The sequence below is a fragment of the Botrytis fragariae genome (genome assembly GCF_013461495.1).
Source record: "Botrytis fragariae strain BVB16 chromosome Unknown tig00000075, whole genome shotgun sequence".
Lineage (NCBI taxonomy): Eukaryota > Fungi > Ascomycota > Leotiomycetes > Helotiales > Sclerotiniaceae > Botrytis > Botrytis fragariae.
Genome location: NW_023500995.1, coordinates 1660298 through 1679651, shown reverse-complemented (window position 1 = coordinate 1679651; position 19354 = coordinate 1660298). Strand labels below are relative to the sequence as shown.

The 19354-nt window shown below is 42.2% G+C and overlaps 9 protein-coding genes across 9 annotated transcripts; 4 read left to right on the top strand and 5 right to left on the bottom strand.

Annotated features, from left to right (window-relative positions):
• Nucleotides 1-566: 566 nt before the first annotated feature.
• Nucleotides 567-4181, top strand: Bfra_006012 (putative integral membrane channel protein; the record flags this gene model as incomplete). The annotated part of the gene is made up of 2 exons (XM_037336386.1): nucleotides 567-864; nucleotides 919-4181. 2 exons carry the CDS (start codon nucleotides 567-569, stop codon nucleotides 4179-4181), a joined length of 3561 nt encoding a protein of 1186 aa, XP_037191596.1.
• Nucleotides 4182-4548: 367 nt separating this feature from the next.
• Nucleotides 4549-5059, bottom strand: Bfra_006011 (uncharacterized protein; the record flags this gene model as incomplete). Its single annotated transcript, XM_037336385.1, has 2 exons — nucleotides 4549-4648; nucleotides 4887-5059. The coding sequence occupies 2 exons, from the start codon at nucleotides 5057-5059 to the stop codon at nucleotides 4549-4551; spliced, it is 273 nt and encodes a 90-aa protein (XP_037191595.1).
• A 1243-nt stretch (nucleotides 5060-6302) lies between these two features.
• Nucleotides 6303-7314, top strand: Bfra_006010 (putative thiamine pyrophosphokinase-related protein; the record flags this gene model as incomplete). Its single annotated transcript, XM_037336384.1, has 2 exons — nucleotides 6303-6355; nucleotides 6411-7314. The coding sequence occupies 2 exons, from the start codon at nucleotides 6303-6305 to the stop codon at nucleotides 7312-7314; spliced, it is 957 nt and encodes a 318-aa protein (XP_037191594.1).
• A 371-nt stretch (nucleotides 7315-7685) lies between these two features.
• On the bottom strand, nucleotides 7686-9969 carry Bfra_006009 (putative alpha beta hydrolase fold family protein; the record flags this gene model as incomplete). Its single annotated transcript, XM_037336383.1, has 8 exons — nucleotides 7686-7886; nucleotides 7941-8077; nucleotides 8141-8809; nucleotides 8862-9191; nucleotides 9246-9273; nucleotides 9328-9516; nucleotides 9577-9642; nucleotides 9694-9969. 8 exons carry the CDS (start codon nucleotides 9967-9969, stop codon nucleotides 7686-7688), a joined length of 1896 nt encoding a protein of 631 aa, XP_037191593.1.
• Nucleotides 9970-10693: 724 nt separating this feature from the next.
• On the top strand, nucleotides 10694-11651 carry Bfra_006008 (uncharacterized protein; the record flags this gene model as incomplete). The annotated part of the gene is made up of 2 exons (XM_037336382.1): nucleotides 10694-10908; nucleotides 10958-11651. The coding sequence occupies 2 exons, from the start codon at nucleotides 10694-10696 to the stop codon at nucleotides 11649-11651; spliced, it is 909 nt and encodes a 302-aa protein (XP_037191592.1).
• A 2392-nt stretch (nucleotides 11652-14043) lies between these two features.
• On the bottom strand, nucleotides 14044-15102 carry Bfra_006007 (uncharacterized protein; the record flags this gene model as incomplete). Its single annotated transcript, XM_037336381.1, has 1 exon — nucleotides 14044-15102. The coding sequence occupies one exon, from the start codon at nucleotides 15100-15102 to the stop codon at nucleotides 14044-14046; it is 1059 nt and encodes a 352-aa protein (XP_037191591.1).
• A 123-nt stretch (nucleotides 15103-15225) lies between these two features.
• On the bottom strand, nucleotides 15226-16364 carry Bfra_006006 (uncharacterized protein; the record flags this gene model as incomplete). Its single annotated transcript, XM_037336380.1, has 2 exons — nucleotides 15226-16016; nucleotides 16106-16364. The coding sequence occupies 2 exons, from the start codon at nucleotides 16362-16364 to the stop codon at nucleotides 15226-15228; spliced, it is 1050 nt and encodes a 349-aa protein (XP_037191590.1).
• A 502-nt stretch (nucleotides 16365-16866) lies between these two features.
• Nucleotides 16867-17603, top strand: Bfra_006005 (putative nicotinamidase-like amidase protein; the record flags this gene model as incomplete). Its single annotated transcript, XM_037336379.1, has 3 exons — nucleotides 16867-17225; nucleotides 17295-17414; nucleotides 17468-17603. The coding sequence occupies 3 exons, from the start codon at nucleotides 16867-16869 to the stop codon at nucleotides 17601-17603; spliced, it is 615 nt and encodes a 204-aa protein (XP_037191589.1).
• A 119-nt stretch (nucleotides 17604-17722) lies between these two features.
• Nucleotides 17723-18869, bottom strand: Bfra_006004 (putative c6 zinc finger domain protein; the record flags this gene model as incomplete). The annotated part of the gene is made up of 4 exons (XM_037336378.1): nucleotides 17723-17929; nucleotides 18006-18262; nucleotides 18313-18641; nucleotides 18688-18869. 4 exons carry the CDS (start codon nucleotides 18867-18869, stop codon nucleotides 17723-17725), a joined length of 975 nt encoding a protein of 324 aa, XP_037191588.1.
• Between the last annotated feature and the right edge of the window lie 485 nt (nucleotides 18870-19354).

The window sequence follows — 19354 nt, the reverse complement described above, 5'->3', positions numbered from 1 at the left end:
GGGTTGAATATCGATTTTATATCCAATGTGATTTTGGGAGGGTTGTGAGATAAGCAAATGAAACAGGATTTGGGTTTGCCATCTTCTACGTTTACTCTTTACAGGAAGAGATTTTATATCTTCATTTTCTCTTCCTTTATATTGTTTTGATATATAATTTAATTAATTCGATAAATTGGTTGCTTGATCTTCATCAAGGAATATCCATCCACTCTTCGAACGACCGAGCCTTGGTCCTGGGAGCTGGGACGAGGAATAATTAAAAAGTGCTCGAGAAACGCGATAACCTGGAAATTAAAGATTTATTTACTTATTTCTTTCTTTATTTACAAACACTACTAATGTGCTAATATTCTACAACCCTTTGAAACTCTTCCTTCGCTCGATCAATCTTGGGATTGCGTTGCTTCATTTCTTCAACTCCCGTCGCTACAAGATGAAATAAATCAAGAAAGGCAGCCTTCTCAGCAACCAGCGTTCCTTCCTACCTTCCATTTCCGATCACACAGGATTGAGGATTAAATCGCTCATCCGCGGATTTTGAGCTGAAAACAATCCAAACAAAAATGTTATCTTCATTACTGCGTCCAGTGAAAGCTCGACGACGCGCTCAAGAGATACATTCCCCTTTCTCGACACTGAATGTTGACCGATCTTCACCAGCTGCGGCTACGAGAGAACGTTTACCTCGACATGCATCCGCAGATTTTACGGAAACGGAAATAGAAGAAGATACAGAGGAGGAGATTGCGCAACAAAACGATGGGGAGGATGAAGATGAAGGAAGTAATGAAGACGAAGTAGAAGAAGAAGATGGTGATGAAGATCAGCCTCTCTTGCCTATATTTTCCGCGGCACATCTTGGTATCTAGCATTTCTGTATCTCTTTCCAAAAACCCAATACTAATATTTGATTAGATGCGCTTCCAGTGTATAATCTCACACATGCCATTCGACTCATCATACTCCCGCGGACGGAAACCACATTGACATGGGATCAATTACGGTCACCACAAGTCTCACAGTTCTTAGTGAAGCCTATGCAACAACAAATTCGAATTTCGCACTTTAATCGAGCTACTTTATATGCGTTGATGGCAAATTGTTTACAATTCAAAAAGGAGAGTCAAGCAAATCCAGGTAACGCAGGGAATAGCTTAACCAGAGCTTTAGTTTGCGAGCTTCTAGCTATCAAATTATTGAAGGAATACAACACTAGAGAGTTAATCGATGCTCTTTCCTATGACTTCTTTCCATTACAAGGAGTAGCAGAACCAAATCCACCCATAACAAACTGGAATCAAAGAAATCGTGCAAAACCAGTTGCTGCCAGGATCTCGACTTTGGAGGTAGCTATTAGGGCGTCTGCGAAACGATTTTTGGCACACCCACTCGTAGTGCAACAACTAGAGGCTATTTGGGCTGGAACAATTGTATTCCATTCTGCGGCGGATAATCTCCATCGTACATCAATAAACCGGACTGAACTTAAGAAACCAAGTCCAAGCAATGGCACTGCGGTCCCATTACTTACCCGTGATCATATTCAATATGGGGCAACAATCAGTCGCCCAAAACTTCAAAATAAAGAACCAGAATCCGAACAAGCGATCCAGACCTTGACTAGGAGAACGGTCACATTATATGACCCAAGAGATGCATCTCTATTCAAGCTTTCGAGATTGAGGGTACCAAGATATCGTCAATTCTTCTCCACTTGCTCACTCGCTATCCTTCTCGTTCTTTTTCTAGCTGTTCTCAGTCAAAGATCAACAGACATCACCGGTCTCGAAGTCATATTTTGGTTTTGGAGTGCAGGTTTCATGCTTGATGAGGTAGTTGGGTTCAATGAACAAGGGTTCTCGTTATATATTATGAGTTTCTGGAATGCTTTCGACTTGGGTATTCTAGTTTTACTTACTGTTTACTATTGCATGCGGCTGTATGGCATTTTCTTGGTGGACTATGGAAGAGAGGAGTGGAATAGTATGGCGTATGATGTTCTTGCAACTAATGCAATCCTACTATTCCCTCGATTATTCAGTGTTCTGGACCATTACCGATATTTCTCACAACTATTGATCGCATTTAGATTGATGGCAATTGATCTTGTGGCGGTGTTTGTACTAATTTTGATAGCTTGTAGTGGTTTTTTTGTTGCATTCACTCTATCGTTTGGGAAAAGCGAATACGATGCAGCAGGAGTTGCCTACAAGATCTTTCAGATATTGATGGGATTTACCCCTGCGGCATGGGAAGCATGGGAAACTTACAATTTCCTAGGAAAGGCATTACTTGTGCTGTTCCTCTTCATTTGTCACTTCCTCGTTATTACCATTCTCATTACGGTTTTAACAAACTCCTTCATGTCAATCGTCTCAAACGCAAACGAAGAACATCAATTCGTCTTTGCTGTCAACACAATTTCTATGGTTAAGAATGATGCCCTCTTCTCTTATGTAGCACCTACGAACATTCTTGCTTGGGTTCTTACACCATTCAGATTCTTTTTTCCCTTTAGGACATTCATCAAGATGAATCGTACTGTTATTAAACTGACTCATTTCCCTTTATTGTTCAGTATATGCGTCTACGAAAAGATTTTCTTGGCAAGATCTGTCTTTGAACCTACGGATTTGGTTGAGAAAGCTGGGCAACGATCGAAGCGAACAATATCGTTCCAGGATCGCAGGCATGGACTCTTTAGTCCTAATTTGAGGAGACATGAATCTTCCGTTGCTGGTTTTCAAAAAGACAGAGCTCTTGATGAAGTATTTAGGCTAACGCCGAGAGATAATCTTGGTAGAAATCGTCCTAGTTTTGATCGTCGACAAACTCAAACTGTCATCAATAACTGGATGGAACGTCAAGAAGACGTTGCTAGTCCACCACAAGAACAAGATCGTTCTATATTGGAAAGATTAGAGATGCGAAGGCAATCTAGGCAAGCAAATGCCATGAGGCATCGTGCACTCAGTCGTCAGCTTTCCGGAAATAGATCTGTGGCTAGTGACCCAGCAGAATTCATGTCTACAGGATTTCATGACATGACTCGAATTTCAGATGATGAATTACATCCAAATGAGTTTGGTGGGGGTCATACAGATGCAGATGGAGATGATGAATTGTTGTCCAATGATGAAGACGAACATACCGAGGATAAGCATACAGCGACGAATTTCAGCCAAAGTGGTGCTGAATCAGAAGAAGAGTATTTTCAAACCCCAACTGCAACGAGATTTATCTCTCCCATTGCGGCTTTCAATCCCCAGCAAGATATCACTCAACAAAACAATTCTCCCTCGAAGCAATCCAAGTCTACACCAAAGAAGAAAGCTCATGATAGGAACTTATCAACGACGACGATTCTCTTCAACCCTCTTATTCAAAATTCTTCATTCTCGTCCAATTCTCCCCCTCGTTCACGGCCATTAACAGCAAAAATGTATTCACAAGCCAATACCGGAACCAATACCCCAGCAGGCCAATCAGGATCTCGTACTCCAAGAACCGCCAACTTCACCAATACAACTGTTCGACCACGTCCTATTTTACCCAACCGTACAAATTTTCAATCTGTTCCAATTATCACTAAACCAGATCCTGCACGCAATCGCGTTTTGCGTCATAAAGAATCTAGTTTGAATATCAGTTTATCGGAAATGGGTCTTGAGCACGCACAACTTGGCGCAGTACCGAGTTCATTTCAAACTCAAATGGCTATCGCTACAAAGATGGCGATGAAACGTGATAAAAAAGAAGAAACTGCAGATGGTATGATGGGAAGATTGATGCTGGCAAGAATGAAGACTTTGGAGGAAGGGTTTGCTGAAGTTGTCAGAGAATTTAGAGGAATGCGTACAGCTGGAAATTCTTCGGTCGAGAATGAAACTTTGATTGGAAAGCGGAAAGAAGGAAAGGGAGACAAGAAGAAGAAACGACCTGGCAGCGCCAATCTTTCACAAACAAAAAGTGAAGTCAATATGGAAAAATTCAGGATGACAAGCTCGAAGGGAAAAGAAAAGGGATACTTTGATAATGATCATGGTGGTCTTACTTCAACCAATGGACTTGATATTGGAGGGGTTACTAGTCGAGGAACGAGTGAGTATAGGACACCACATGAAACGCCAGAAGCTGGTATCATAGCACAGTATTTGACAAAGGGGAGTTCTTTGTGACAATTGCGAATTAGCGGGAGTTTGAGTGGATAGAATTTTGATGGCGGTGTTTTGCGTTTTAAACGTTTGGTCTGTATTATTTGAAGTACATGTATTGAATGATATCATGACGGGAGGTTGTGTTTATTGTGTATAAAAGAGGATATACCCAAATTGTTTTTAGGTCAATCGGTTAGTTCTTATGATGGGCAAGTACATGAAATAGTAATGAAAAAATCACGATGGGACGGTATCATATATTTTTCTTGTATTATTCATTCATGACCTTTGCCGTGCTTGTATCGGAATTCCCAGCATGTTCGTCTGAGATAAATCTCAACCAGCAAATTCCATCGCACATCCCACATCACATCAGTTCATTCCCATCTCAAGCAACCACACCCTCCTTCTTAACCCCCTTTGAGAAATTCATCATTGGCGCAATTGGAACGGGCCAAAACATGACTGCGGCAACGACGGGGACGTAACTATTTAGAGGAGATGTTAGCATGGTACGGTACGGTGTTGCATAATATAGCATAGCATAGCATAGCATAGATTTCTCTTCCTTTTTTTCTTTTCCTTTCTCTTTTTCTTTCTCTTTTTCTTTCTCTTTTTCTTTCTCTTTTTGAAATAAAGGGGTGGGGGGGGGGGGGGGGGGGGCGGGGGGAGGTTTAATCCAATGAATATATGAATGAAGAAATGAAGAAATGGAAAATAACATACAGTAACCCAGTTCCGTAAACATTCTTCCAAGCTTTTCCCCAGTAGACGTTGGGACCGAAGTAGATGGGTTGTCGGGGGGTGAGCGATTTGGTGGTGGCGGTGGTGGAGGATTGTCGGATTGAGCGGGTGAGGAGGGAGAGGGAGAGGGAGGAGAGGAGGGTTGGGCGGGCCATCTTGAATTGGGTTTGGGTTTGGGTTTGGGTTTGAGGGGGTTGTTGGTGGTGATGGAGAGATGGAGAGATGGTTTGGTGAGTGGGAATTTATGAGATGTGCTGGTTAGCTGAGATGAGTGGGTGGAGATTGGATGGTGGTGGAATGAGTGGTGAGTAGTGAGTAGTGAGTGGTGAGTTGTGAGGAGAGTATTGCGATGATTATCGCTTGGTTCTGGTGTTGGTGATGGGTGTAAGATGGAAAGAGGTTAAAGAAACCGATACTTAAAACTTAAATCAATAATTGAAAGGAAGGAGAGAATAATAAACGAGAATCTATATTCTGGAGGAAAGAACATGTTTATGTAGGTATCTTTGGTGTGTCCTCGTGATCATGTTGGGGGTAGGTATGGATGTATATGGTAGGGTGGGTATAGCCTGAATGGATGTGATAGGGTAGGGTGGGATAGGATAGGAGAGGAAAGGAGAATGATGTGTGAGAGTGTGAGTGAGTGAGGAAGAGAGGGAGGGAGTACAAATCCCGGTATTGTGATTTGTGGTTTGAGATGGGAGGGGGTGAGAGGGAATGGTGGTGATTGGAATTAGATCCCGGTTCAAAGCCCGAGGGGTTTCAGAGCCCGGGGTGGGTGGTATGTAGGGTTTGTGAGATATTGATGGTTTGTTTGTAATATCTTTGAAGTGGTGTTGTATGAACGGGGTGGAAGTTGGTTAGGTACTTGTTAGTACCTACTTATGTATACATCAATTTCCGACTAGAAATATATTGAATCCATCGTGCGATAACTTGTCGATGTTTTTCTCAAAGCATCAACTTTCATCGTGTCTCACTGACTGATTGTTTGATAGTACTGTAAGAGTACAATGACAATACATGTTTTCTTTGAGACAAATAACAGGTCATGGTTGCATGAAGTGAGGAGGAGGTGGTATTGCGTATCTATTCTGGGGTAGTAAAATGCGGGGTAGAGGGTGCAAGGGGTTGGGTAGGTAAGCGTATCGCTTATTCTGATACATGACACACGGGCCAGATGGGTTATCTAAGAAAGTGTGATACGATTGAAAATTACTTTGGGAACATCTTCAATACATCACGTTACGCGGTGTTTCGTGACCAGTTTGTTGGGTTTACATGTTGGAATTCTCTGCTCTTTTCTTGAGATTGAGAATTGGAGATTTAGTATTGAGGACATTTCGTCGTCGGATTTAGTTTATCCCACTTTTAAAGCAAATCGTATGATCAATCATCATGTCCTCAGATTCGAAGAAGTCATGTCTAGATCTTGTGAAAGCTTGTGATAAGTAAGTTATCCAATCTTTTCCCTAAAAATTATGATGCTAATTACCCCTTTATCAGCTTTCCATACGATGCAAACATCGACGAACTATACAAGCTATACCTCCCAGACGATGATCGGGTCCATGGCTACATGCTTCCCGAAATCGTCTCCCAAATGCCCTGGTCCCCCGAATTCACCATCACTCAAAACCCTCCCCTGAGCGTCCAACTGCATCCCATGGACATCGCATCAAACGATTACTCCACTACATGCAACAACGCCTTCGCAACAGTCATCAACGAAGCAATCGACAAGGATATCTTCAGCACTCTCCACGGCGAACACAGCGAGCCCTACGCCATCCCGGGCGCCAAACAACCCGTAAACCTCGAACGCTACGCCGCCTCACTCTTCGGTATCATATCCCGTGGTGCACATCTCACCATCTACACCCGCAGCTCCGAAGGCGAAATGAAAATCTGGGTCGCAAAACGCAGCGCGCATCTTTTTACGTACCCGGGGAAATTCGATACCACGGTGGCAGGGGGTGTACGCGCAGATGAATCACCTTTCGAAACCATCATTCACGAAGCTGATGAAGAGGCTTCGTTGTCTTCTGAGCTTATCCGTGCAGATGTCAAATCGACGGGTGTGATTACGTATATGAAGAGTAGTGGGGAGGGGTCGGGAGGGATTAAGGGATTGGTGACGGCGGATATGATATATGTGTATGATTTGGAGGTTGGGGAAGCGACGATCCCGACGCCGAGGGATGATGAGGTGGAGGGGTTTTATTTGTGGGGGGTGGAGAAGGTGATGGAGGAGTTGCGGAAGGGGACGTTTAAGACGAATAGTGCGGTGGTGATGATTGACTTTTTTGTGAGGCATGGGATTTTGAGCCAAGAGAATGAGAGAGATTTTGCGGAAGTGGTTATGCGGATGCATAGGAAGTTGCCGTTTCCGACCGCAGGGGGTAATTAGTGTGGGGCTTGGGATTTCAGGGCTTGATTTGAGACGGGATTAGATGGATGGTTTTGCTAGATATAGATTTTAGGGAGATATAGATGGCCAATTGGTAGATATGAATTTTGCTTTACTATGCTAACATGTTCTCTCCAGTGAAGTATCTGGGGCTTTATGAAAGCCCAGGTCATTTACAAGGGTTACATAGCACGGAATACATGAACCATATTTTCTTTCTCCCGTGACGGTTGAAGGCATGCTTTTGGTGGTCTTACTTACTCCAATCTGATTTTCAATCTTCCTGTTGTCCTTCCTATCTGATACTCATGATTTTCCCCTCCTCCATCTAAAGCATATAGATGAGAAAAACTAGACAAAGTAGACAAAATCTACAATAACTTCATCAATTCTTTCAATGCCCACTCCAACTCTTCATCCCCATCACTTTGCGAATCCATACCTTCAACCTCAATTCCAAATGGTATAAAATCAGGCTCACATACTGTACCATTTAATGGGAGAATACCGGTTTGAAAATACGCAAGTCGATGTTTGGCTGTACATTTGGAAGGGCAAGATGCCGAGGTATGCTAGATAATTTGATGAGCTGTGAATTATCGGATGTTATTATGAGAGGAACTTACACCATAAGAATTCTGTACTAGAACAGAGGATCCAGGGAAGAAGTGTGAGTTGTATATTGCACTTCCTAGTGGTGTGATGTTGTCTGCTGAATTGCCGATGAAGAGGATTGGATGACTGGTGTTTTGCTCAAATGGACCTTTGAAAATGAGTCTTATTAGCATGTCTGATCAGGAGAAGCGTGATCGATAGGAATACTCACCAACGAAATTCCATTTTGTTCTTGACTTCCAGCCAGCGCACGATAGGCGAATATTGAACATAACGGGTGCCGATAATGGGCTTTTTCTTCGCAACTCTTCCTCGTATTGTATCATAACCTCCAAACTATCTTTATCTGCATCGGCATCACCTTCTCCGCATTTTACATATGTTGCTGCATCGCCATTTCCAATTGCTTTTAGTGGCCATCTGGATTCTTCTTCGCAGTCAGGGGAGTTGCAACCACATGTAAAACTTGGTTGTATGTGTCCTTGAGCTATAGCCAATTTCAAGAAAGGTATACCATCATCAGCTTCTAGTGCAGCTAAAGCTTTGGCCAAGTGAGGAAATAATGCTAAAGGTTGGTAGAGTGAGTAGATCACTGCATTCTTCACGTCCGAATAAGCGAGAAGTTCTGGTCGGGTGATTCCCAATGACTGTAACTCCATTCTGTTGTTTGTGGTAGGGAAGACTTGCAATGGATATTTTTGAAGCTTGGTATAGATAGCTTCGAGTCGTTCTTGGATTGCTATAAGCGTTGAGGCATAGAGCGCACATTTTTGGGGACCCGCCTTATGACATAAGTCAAAGAAAGCTAGCATTACTCTGTCCGTATCCTCGATGTAATGGATTCCGGTTCCATTGTACCATTCTGAGTAATTGACGTTTCCTATCAGAGCTTTAGCGAGCCTTCATTGTCTAAAGTCGCAAACAATACGAACCGTCACTAACGAGACGCTCAACTTTATCGGGGTACATGGCTGCGAAGGTACCTCCGATTACTGTACCATAACTCAGACCCCAATATCTCAATTTTTCATACCCGAGCTTATTGAGTATCTCTAACATGTCTCTTGCTACAGAAGCTGTTCCCAGAAATCGTGATAGATCACCAAGATTAGCTTCACAGTTCTTAGACTCTACACTTTGACGTGCATAAAGATCATAGATCATTCCTGGGTGTGAGTCGACAAGTCCGAGTTTTTGAATGCCCCAGATTCTCTCCTCTCGTGGTCCATTCCAACAATGAGCAGAAGGGGTGGTGGCGCCAACTTCGCATAAAGTCAATACATGATCTCACTATTAATTTGATGCTACAAACTCACTACCACGAGGATCAAATCCAATAAGATCCTATTTTGATTATTAGTTGTAGTCTTGAAGTGACTGGGAACAGTCAGCACTCACGTGGTTGGCTCCAACAGTAACATGAACAGCTTTCCAAAAATCTTTCACGGTGCCTACACCGGATCCTCCGGGTCCTCCAGGATTGACAAAGAGCGGACCCTTATAATCCACCGTTGATGTTGCATTCTTTCTCAAGACGGCCAAAACAACTTTTGATGAATTGGTAGGCTCTAACCAATCTAGTGGTACCTGCATTTAGAGTATATGATGAGCTTGTAATGAAAAAGTCGACAGAAAAAGTAGTCATACCTCCAATCTTGCACAATCAAACTCATCAAAGCACTTATGCCAAACTAATTCCGAGTTTGGCTTGATCTAATGATGTCCAGTTAGCTCCATCTAATTTCCCCAATAAGAATTCCTTACCAGTTCCCAAGACCAACTATCCTCACTAAGTACAGCATCATCATCGAATGTATCCTTGCTCTGCGGTAAGAATATATAAACCCAGAATATCAATAGGCCAAGTAGTAGCCTATTCATCCATTTGTTTCGCAAGCCTTGTCCGGACCGTGTCATCCGTGGCTTCTCATCATGCTGAGATTCTAGTTGACATGTGTCTCCCTTTTCGTCTCTCAGTAAAGAGTCACTCATTCCCGTCTCTTCTTCTTTGAATGAATCATCATATTTTCCCGGTTCCATATTGCTACTTCAACCAGATTATATATCTCGTCGTGGTAAGCTGACGAGACAACTTCTGAACTGAATGTCAAAGTCACGACGATCTTTCTCATTAAGCGAAGAAACATGGGGGGTATTAATCTAGTTTTCATGATTGGTTGGATCATTTTGAGGTAGGATGTGCCCCTGTTATTACCTACTCTTCGGATCCGCTTCTTTCCCCCGGAACGGCTAACTGAAGCTATCGTTTGCTGTAGAGAACCCGTATTGCGGTGCTACTGCTTTGATGGCAGCAATGACAATGTAGATAGGGTTACATTTGCATTGTATTGGTGTTCATCAATTCATTTGCAATAAGTAGAAAGAAACAAAATAGAAAATAGAAAAGAAACCCCTCCACTGATGTCGAGAGATTGATTCATGCTGCACACAATCGGTTAGCTTCGGGTTGCTATCGTAAAGGGTTTCTCCGATAAGCTTATTCTACTTATCAATTGCTTTTTTCCCTCTGTGCATTTTGATTGCATAGTGCGACTTCGGCCTCCACTCAAGAAACTTTATTGTACGGAGATACAATTTTTGTTTACTCGGATCCTTGGTGTCATTCTCCATTCTCCAAGTCTCTTCTAAGCAATTGTTTGCTTCACATCTATTTGATACCGAATCCAATTGATTCTACATTTCTCATCTATTCATTTTGTAGAGAGACGTTGATTCTTGGTTGATTGTTCATGACATTTTCTTTATGAAATCCGAAGACTCACACAATATGGAGTCACCAAAATCTCCAATGAAAATTGACAACCCAAAGACAGTGACTCGAAGTCCTGAACTCGCAGAACCTATAGCAGAACCTCGAGAGTGGAATACAAAGAATCTGCCATATAGATTGGGTGTGGATTTTGTGTCTGGTGCCACTGCTGCAACTATGGTTGCGCCAATTATCACTATCATTGATAAGTAAGTTTTAACTCCCTGACTCTTGCGCCAATTGCTAATATTATAACAGAGGCATCATGCAAAATGCCTCAGGTCAAGCGACACTCAAAGAATCATTACGATTATCCCTCAAGAGCTTTGTTCTCCGACCTCATAGTCTCATCTTCTCGAAACCGTTCGCCCTGATATGTATGTTATATGGAGGCACATATTTAACAGCCAATACCCTCGATACTGTTACATCCACCATACACAATAAACCCGCATCCACAGTCACATCTGGAACCTCCAAATTCGTTGCAAGTTCGACTGCAAATATCGGATTGTGCCTTTTCAAAGATCAAACGTTTGCCCGTATGTTTGGTCCCTCCGGTCCACCGAGACCTGTACCACTTCCTTCATATATACTCTTCACTGCTCGTGATTGTCTCACCATTTTTGCTTCATTCAACATACCGCCAATGCTTGGTCCGATTATCAATAAGAATCTATCTGAGGAATTACAAAAATCGATAAGCGGACAAACAATTTCCCAATTTCTCGCACCGGCTTCCGTACAGCTTTTGAGTACGCCTATGCATTTATTGGGCTTGGATTTATATAACAGAGGTCAAGGTGTTACTTGGGGAGATAGGTGGAGTATTATAAAGAAGAATTGGGGTGTCAGTGCTGCGGCTAGAATATGTAGAATTGTGCCTGCATTTGGTGTTGGAGGGGTTGTCAATATGAAAGTTAGGAAAGGATTGATGAATCGTTTGGAGTAATCGATTCGAATTTGCAGGCATGGTGCACAATTGGGTTGTCCATATAGGTTGAGAGGGGCATTGGGCATTATGGGGATTGTGACTCATTTTATGCCCACATTGGAGACACAGTATGGATGGATACACAAGCTATCATGGAATCATGGAACTAGTACGATGCATTTGCAAGGCGTTATGGTATATAGATGGAACATACGTGTCAGACATACATGGCGGCGCGATTAGAGGATATGCGGCATTGATTCTTCAAGTCTTAACAGAGCTAGTCGACTTCAATATACAGTTTATGTACTAATACATAAGATGCATCAAAGGTCATCTTCAAACCAATCCAACCCTACTCACTTCATTATCCTTCTTGCTATTTATTCCATGGCATTGGAAGATTCCTGCCAGCTGAAAAATCTAGAGATACTGGCTGACATCATTATCCCCTTCAAAAGTTCTTTTATCTTCCTCAGTCTATTGGATGTTATGCTTTATAGCAGCATGGTCTCACAATGCAGCCCTGGATATCAACTATCCATTTTTAGGCTTTCTAGTAGACATCCTACTAAAGCTACTCGGGCTCCCCCTTCGCCATGCTAGTGCACGGTATTCCCTTGGATGCATTGTAGTTTCCAGGTTTTAGTCGGTTTGAACACTGGAATTTTGTACTTTAAAAAATCAAGTACGATTGCTCTTTATGAACTCGTTGTCTTGGTAGTGCGCACTTGGGTCTATGAGCACTTTCCTGCGAGTTGTGTGGAGATGCAGCGTATTTGTAGCATATATGGTGCAGATTTGTACATCGCTATGGAGGTAGATGAGATTGATGACCATCTATCTGTGTATATCCCGTATCCGACTTGGACAATAACGCACAATTTGATTCGTTCCCTCATCTGCTTGTTGCATTTCTTATTCCGGCGTAGCATTCAAATGAAATTCCGAGGAGGAGAACGCCTGAAAAGCTTCTGGTCGTATCATTTATACATATACCACCGCACAAAATCAAGTAATATAGCGTTACGAACCTAGGTCTCTGAAGTGAATAAGACTTACACGGATAGCATCAGTGCTGGAGGTCTACAAGTGAATGCGCCTGCCTTACGGTCAACGAGGAGTTTCGTTGCATATCTGAAAACCCAATTCGTGAATTTTATCGGCGGATGATGTTGGAATAATTTTTCTTTGAGAGGGCGTGAATAGGGATGAAGTCTGCGCTGGGGGTTAGTTTGAGTGAATATGGAGGGTTGTGGGGCTTTGTTGCATATCTGAATTTCACTTTTGTGGTTGAAGGTTGGTTGATTTTGGAAATAGATCGGTGGCTAAGGTTTGGTGAGATGGAGAGGATGGTTACCCAGGAAGGGATAGTAGTAGTTCACTTTTGCCGTTGAAATCAGATATGCAACGAAACTTTTCGCTTGTAGTTCTTAGCTTATCATACCTAGCTACGTTGTGTGTGAGACGATAGTCTCTAGTGGTGAATATTTTTACTTGAGAGGTTTTGCTGCGTATCCGAAAATTGTAGCCGAATGTTGGCGAAGACGGAGCTCTTTTGAATGTGATTCTGAGAGCTTACCCCTTTTGCGGAAAGGTTTCGCTATGATTTTAATGATAGATTTTGGCTTGCTATCATCGCTTACTTTGAATCTCACTCGGGTATCTGGTATAGATATGCGTCAATGTGATATGTTAGGTATCAATAAGAGGGACTAGTAGGTATCACGGAAAGTAGTGTGAAATCGAATTTTGCTAGAGAGCTAGAAGGGCTAGCAATGAACTAGTATTCTAGTATGGATTTCTCGAAGCTGAATAGAGATTGTATCATTGAGCTAATTCTAAGCTACTATCATACTAAAGTGTTAGTATAGAGATATTCCTGCGCAGATATGCAACAATTGGTACTATAGAAGGGTTGTAAGAAGCCTTTCCATTTTCATGCAGAGGGAATATTTAAATAGATTTCCTTAGATTCAGGGGTAGCAGTATACTTTCCTATCTCCTGGATAGATGTGCAACAGAGGACTATCAAAGAAAATATAGATAGAATTTTACGTAGGCCAGGAACTCACTTTTAATGTTCACCATCTATGTTCCATGACATTTAGCTCGACCCAGACGTTCGAAATGAGCATCAGTAGTAAATGTTCTTTTTCAGGTACATCATGTTTAAAGTGGAGGGCGAGAGAGTTTCCTTTTGTCAATCAATACAGTTCCATATCTTAAATAAGTGTGGTCTATACTCGCATAGTTTCAGCCAAAGATCTCTATACAATACAAATTTCCTATCGTAAAAGTACCCTAACCAACACCAATCTTGCGCTCCTTGAAATCATGACTACTCAACATCATGATGCTTCCCTACATCCCAACCGCGTTGAGTAAGATCATCGCGCCCTTTACTTTCTTAACTATTCAAAATTTCCTCGAAAAACTTGTCTGATACCCCCGCTGCAATTTTCAACAATGGATTTTCGCCTCCAGTCCTCCCTTTAGATAGTGTATCCAAAGTCATAAACAAATATGCCGGTTCTATTTCAGTTGACAACATACGCTTCGGATTTTGTTTTTCAGTGGGATCGATTCCCAATCGAATTTTCTCCAATAGACGATAACAAACGATTGTCAAAGCGATGTAATCGAATTGAATTTTCAGCATCTCATCGGGCAGAAAGTCTTCCAAAACACGAAGCAATTGTAAGGAAGTAAGTTGTCGCTTCACACGTCGATATTTGTCGCTCATAATGCGTGCCGATGGGAGTTCTTGGACTAGGTTCTGGAAATTATTGGTGGCTTCGTTGAAAGCGGCTTGGTGCTCCAGAAATGGACGGATAGCCTGACTGAGAGTATTTCTTGATAATTTCAGCATTGTCAAATTCAGTGAAGGTTTTGCTCTGGTATATTCTCGATTTGAAACCTTAGAGAGGAGAAAGTGTTTGGAGAATATATTGTATACCTCGTCTGCGGACTTTGGCACGTTTTCATCTAAAATTTCCTTCCTGTGTAGCTTTATCATTGTTTCCATTGCTGGCCGTCTTTTCAGAATAAAGTTGGTTCTTACACATTCATGGTACAGATGTGCTGTGAAGATCATGACGAGGTGATAATCAAAATGGGCGAGACCGGCCTCGTCGTAGCTCATCGATAATCTGAGAGCAACTATTCCACAGTACATAGGACGCTGTGTGTAGAGAAACAATGGATCGTCGTGAGGCATTATCAATCGGATATCGAGCTGCCTAACACCTTCAATGAGTTGCTGATTGCGTATCTCGGTGTTACTAGCTTTCATAACTGCGCCAATGCTTACCAACCATTGTTTACTCCAATCAGGGGCTAACCTGCCGTTCGAAAGAAGGCCACGCTCTGGAAATCGAGTATAGGTGTCGGTTATCACTAGATTATTTGAGAACTTTACTCCTGATAGGTTTCCTTGTTCCGTGCAGTATGTGTTCTTGCTCGCCATTGGTTGGAGGACAGAAGTGTTACTTGATTCTTGACCCAAGCGATTGACCAAGCCTGTTGTAGAAATAGACTCGTTATAGTTCACCTTACCCCAATCTGGCCCTGAGCAGTATGATTCTACGAATCACTCTTTGAGTTTAATGAACATTCCTGAGTTGGTATACCTGGAGTTGATCTCGAGTATCTTCTTGAGCGTATGTAAATCGCTAGGATTCCACCAGTGACCACCAGCGGTATCCTTTGGGAGCCAGAAACAGAAATCTAGACTATTTTGGCCTTTAGAAACCAGCCTCTCCCAATCTTCGCATCCTGCTGTGATGTTATCACCAGGTATCTCGTTCAAATCGAGAAATATTTGGGAGGCAAATACGACAGTGGCGCTAATATGTCCTTCATGTTTCAATTTCTGTAAGCCAGCAGTCAGAGCATCTGCCGCTGGAGGTGCATATAGTGCCGGATCTCTAAATTCATCTTCTTTCGTCATTCTGTTATACGTGTCGAATAGGGCGAGATCAATGATGAGTTGTGAAAGTAAAACATCCACCTTTTCTTTCTTATCCATGTAAGGAGTTACAAGGATTTCCAGACATGAGATATAGGCAGCCCGTAACGGAAGTGAAGGAATAGGATAACCCGGGCCCATCTTACAAAGATCTTCATACTTCATCAGAATACGAGCAGTGGATAGATATATGGAGTCATCAAATGGTGTAGGCCGTAACCATTCCTTCAGCTCCATTTTCTGTGTAGGGTCCTTCCCAGTGTTGAGTCCGTTTGCGTAGAAGGTGACAGCTGCAATGGTGTCATAGGATCGTTTCTTCGAAAACAACTTTGGTGCATTGCTCAAGATTTCCTGTTCACTACGACGAACTAACTCAAGCGCGGTGTTTGTTATCAATGTGGCAGTGAGGAGATCTAGCGTTTTATTCTTGTATCTCCTCCATATCTCATGTAGGAAATTTTGAATTCGATGAAGATCCTCAAAGAAATATAGATTGTCATGCCCATTTTCATCTCCAGAGATTCTTCTTCTAGTTCGCAAGTGTCTGAAGTGTCTGAGGTGTCGGAATTGGGCTCGGAACTTTCTTCATCATTTTCGACCTCGCTGTCTTCTTCCAAACAGTCTTCAGTTTCAAGGTTTTGAAACCTATTGAAAGTTTCGGTCCAAAAGGATTCCGTGTCTTGGGAGTTTCTTGAGGTCTTGCATAGAACATCAGTGTTATTTGGATGACTCGAACCAATCTTCACAGCGTTTTCGAGCATGAATCGCCCTCTGTAGAAATTTTCGAATCGTTTGTGGTGGCTCAATCTTTCCAGTGACCTCCAAACAGAAAACAATTCATTTCATTGGCTGAATTCATCCTTGTACACACCCCGCATTTCATCATCTAATCATGCCTTAATGCCGTTTTTAGTCTTCTCCACATCCCAGCCGTATAAGCTAACAATCTAATAATGAGGAGTATTATCCGAGACTAGATGTTCCAATTCTCATATAGGTAGCGACAATTTGTGTCAAGTTTATATAATCAGTTGATAAAGCAAGGAGAACATGATGATTTGTAACATTCCACTCAACGTACATGCATAAAGGCCGATATTAGTGTATCAATGAGGGGTGCTCTCCTGCGTGTAAGCAGCTCACAAAGAAATATATAAAGACAGAAGATAATTCCATTGCATCTCAATTGAATTCAACACAACTCACCATTCTCAATCACAATACTTATTCACTTCTTCTATTCCACTCAATCAATCCCCCAAGATGTCATCCACCAACAAAACCGCAATCGTTCTCATCGATCCTTACAATGACTTCCTCCATCCCAAAGGCAAAGTCAACCAACTTCTCGCCGAGTCTCTCGCCGATACAAACACCATTGCTCATCTCCAGAATCTCGTGACCACTGCTCGTGCTCAGAAAATTCCTATCTACTATGGTTTGCATCAACAGGTAAAAGTTGGATTTCTAGCAGGTTGGGAACATGCAACTGTGATGCAGCAAGGTCAAAGAGATCACAAGACTTTTGAGGAGGGATCATGGGGTGTTGAGATTTATGAAGGATTGGAGCCGGATGTGGAGGGAAATGGAGATGTGGTTGTTAGTAAACATTGGTGCAGCAGGTATGTATTATGTCGTGCATTTTGAAGATATGGTTGAGAAAGCGAGGATGACTAATATAAGAAAAATAGCTCGTTCTCAAACACCGATTTGGATTACCAGTTGAAGCAAAGAGATATCACCCATCTAATCTTTGCCGGATTGACGGCAAATACTTGTTTGGAATCCACAGCAAGATATGCTTATGAATTGTAAGTTAACCTTGGATTTGCGTGTCTTGGACAGTGACTGATGGCGGTACTAGGGGATATCATGTAACCATGCTTAAGGATGCAACGGCAGGCTTTACTACCGTTGCAAAGGATGCTGCCACTAATCTTATTTGGCCATTGTTTGCAAATCAGGTATTGACCGTGGAAGAGTGGAAGAAGAGTTTGTAAAGTAAAGTGGCTGCAGACAGTTATTGGCTTGGTTGGTGATGTGTGATTCGAGAAGGGTTGGTTTTGGAGGTTCAAACTTTATGATAGTCTTGCAAACCGAAATTTGGAATTTGATTGTGTCATCTCATGTACGAATGTCGTTTGATGCCATAAAAATCCACAAAAAGACCATAGTGCCAATCATGATGCCAAGGACCATAACAAACTCCCAGCCAGTTTTTAACCATACCTCTCATCCCTAAATTGTCCATACCACCTCTCATGGTTAACATTTGATTAATACCTAAGAGATGCATTTCGTATTCTTCTCCATCTCCACCACCGACCTAAAATTTATTGTCAGCTCGACACTTACATATCAAGGCGAAGACTTGCGTTGAAATATAGCAAGATTAAAACCACTATAAGCATTTGATCCGTAGCAGCCTCGCGAGGTACATTCATTGTTTCATTTGCTAAACGCATTGTCTCAATCTTGTACCAGACCAGACTGCGTTTGTTTATAGGTCTTTTGCGGTCCAGGTGAACGGCTGCACCTAATAACGTAGCATAGAATAACGGGGGATGTTGCAAAGCAAATGGTAGCCAGGAGAATGCTGGGCGACCCACAACTTTAGCGTCATCATATGTACCAAGCCACGGACATAATTGCTTAACAACTTTCTGCTATCAGTAAAGATTCTCCCGAGATATGAAAGAAATTGCTTACAGTATTCTATGAGAATTGATTTGGAAAGTGGATCTCCACCTGTATCTGGAAATATCGAGAATGGATCGAACGCATCTAGAATCCCACTCGTTAGATTGTGCCAAGAGGAAGCCCGCAGTTTTATATCGTGAGTAGGAGTATGATTAGAGAACAATGCCTGTGTTAAATCTGTAGGCGCACGAGTGGATGCATAAGATGATCCAACGCTTCTTAGATCGTCGACCGATTCAAGGCTAAGTAGAACTTCCTCTCCAGCAAGTATCCTTCGATCACGAGCAGCTTTTGTGGTTTGATAATCAAGTTTCGAATCTCTCTGTCTTCTTTGTTCCCTCCGAATCAATAAAAACTCTCGGTATCCTGTCAATGGACACTTACAAAGGTATCACAAATTGACACTTATGTGGAACACGCCGCTCCAGACAATCATTACAGGGATGATTTCGATTGCATCTTTGTTTCCTCCTATGGCATTCCGTACATGAGAGTAGTGTACGATTGCGACTTCGTTTGGAAGATCTACTTTGCACTTGTGGGACTATAGTCGTGTTGGACGTCATGATGTTTGTAGCCGTAAAAAGGCTGAAAATGATTGAAACTACTTGAACGAGATCCGTCTTTGCGGTGGATATTCTGTTGAAGCTAGATAGAAGGATTTATATGGACTTATTATTCACTTCAAATGCTGTTGGTAAAGTATCAAGAAACTTCTGCTTATGAAGAATTTCAAATGTAGAGGAAATAGATGGATACGAAGAGGAACTTATTGAATCATTCAAAGTGATGACAAAGACAGGTTGTATTCGAAGACCGTTCGTTTCCGGAGCTGGGGTTACAGTGGGGATGAATGGTAACTGCAGTCAACGACACTAAAATCGGTGTTTATGCAGGCTCGAGATGAGTTTGATTGGTAGATCCATGTAGAATAAACTGATAACACTTTGAAAATGATGCATCCGCAATTCGCTGTTTGATATTTGGCTGCAATAGAGATCGAACTTCCATATACTTACGGATGTCTAGTTTCTCACCAGCCATTAGTCTC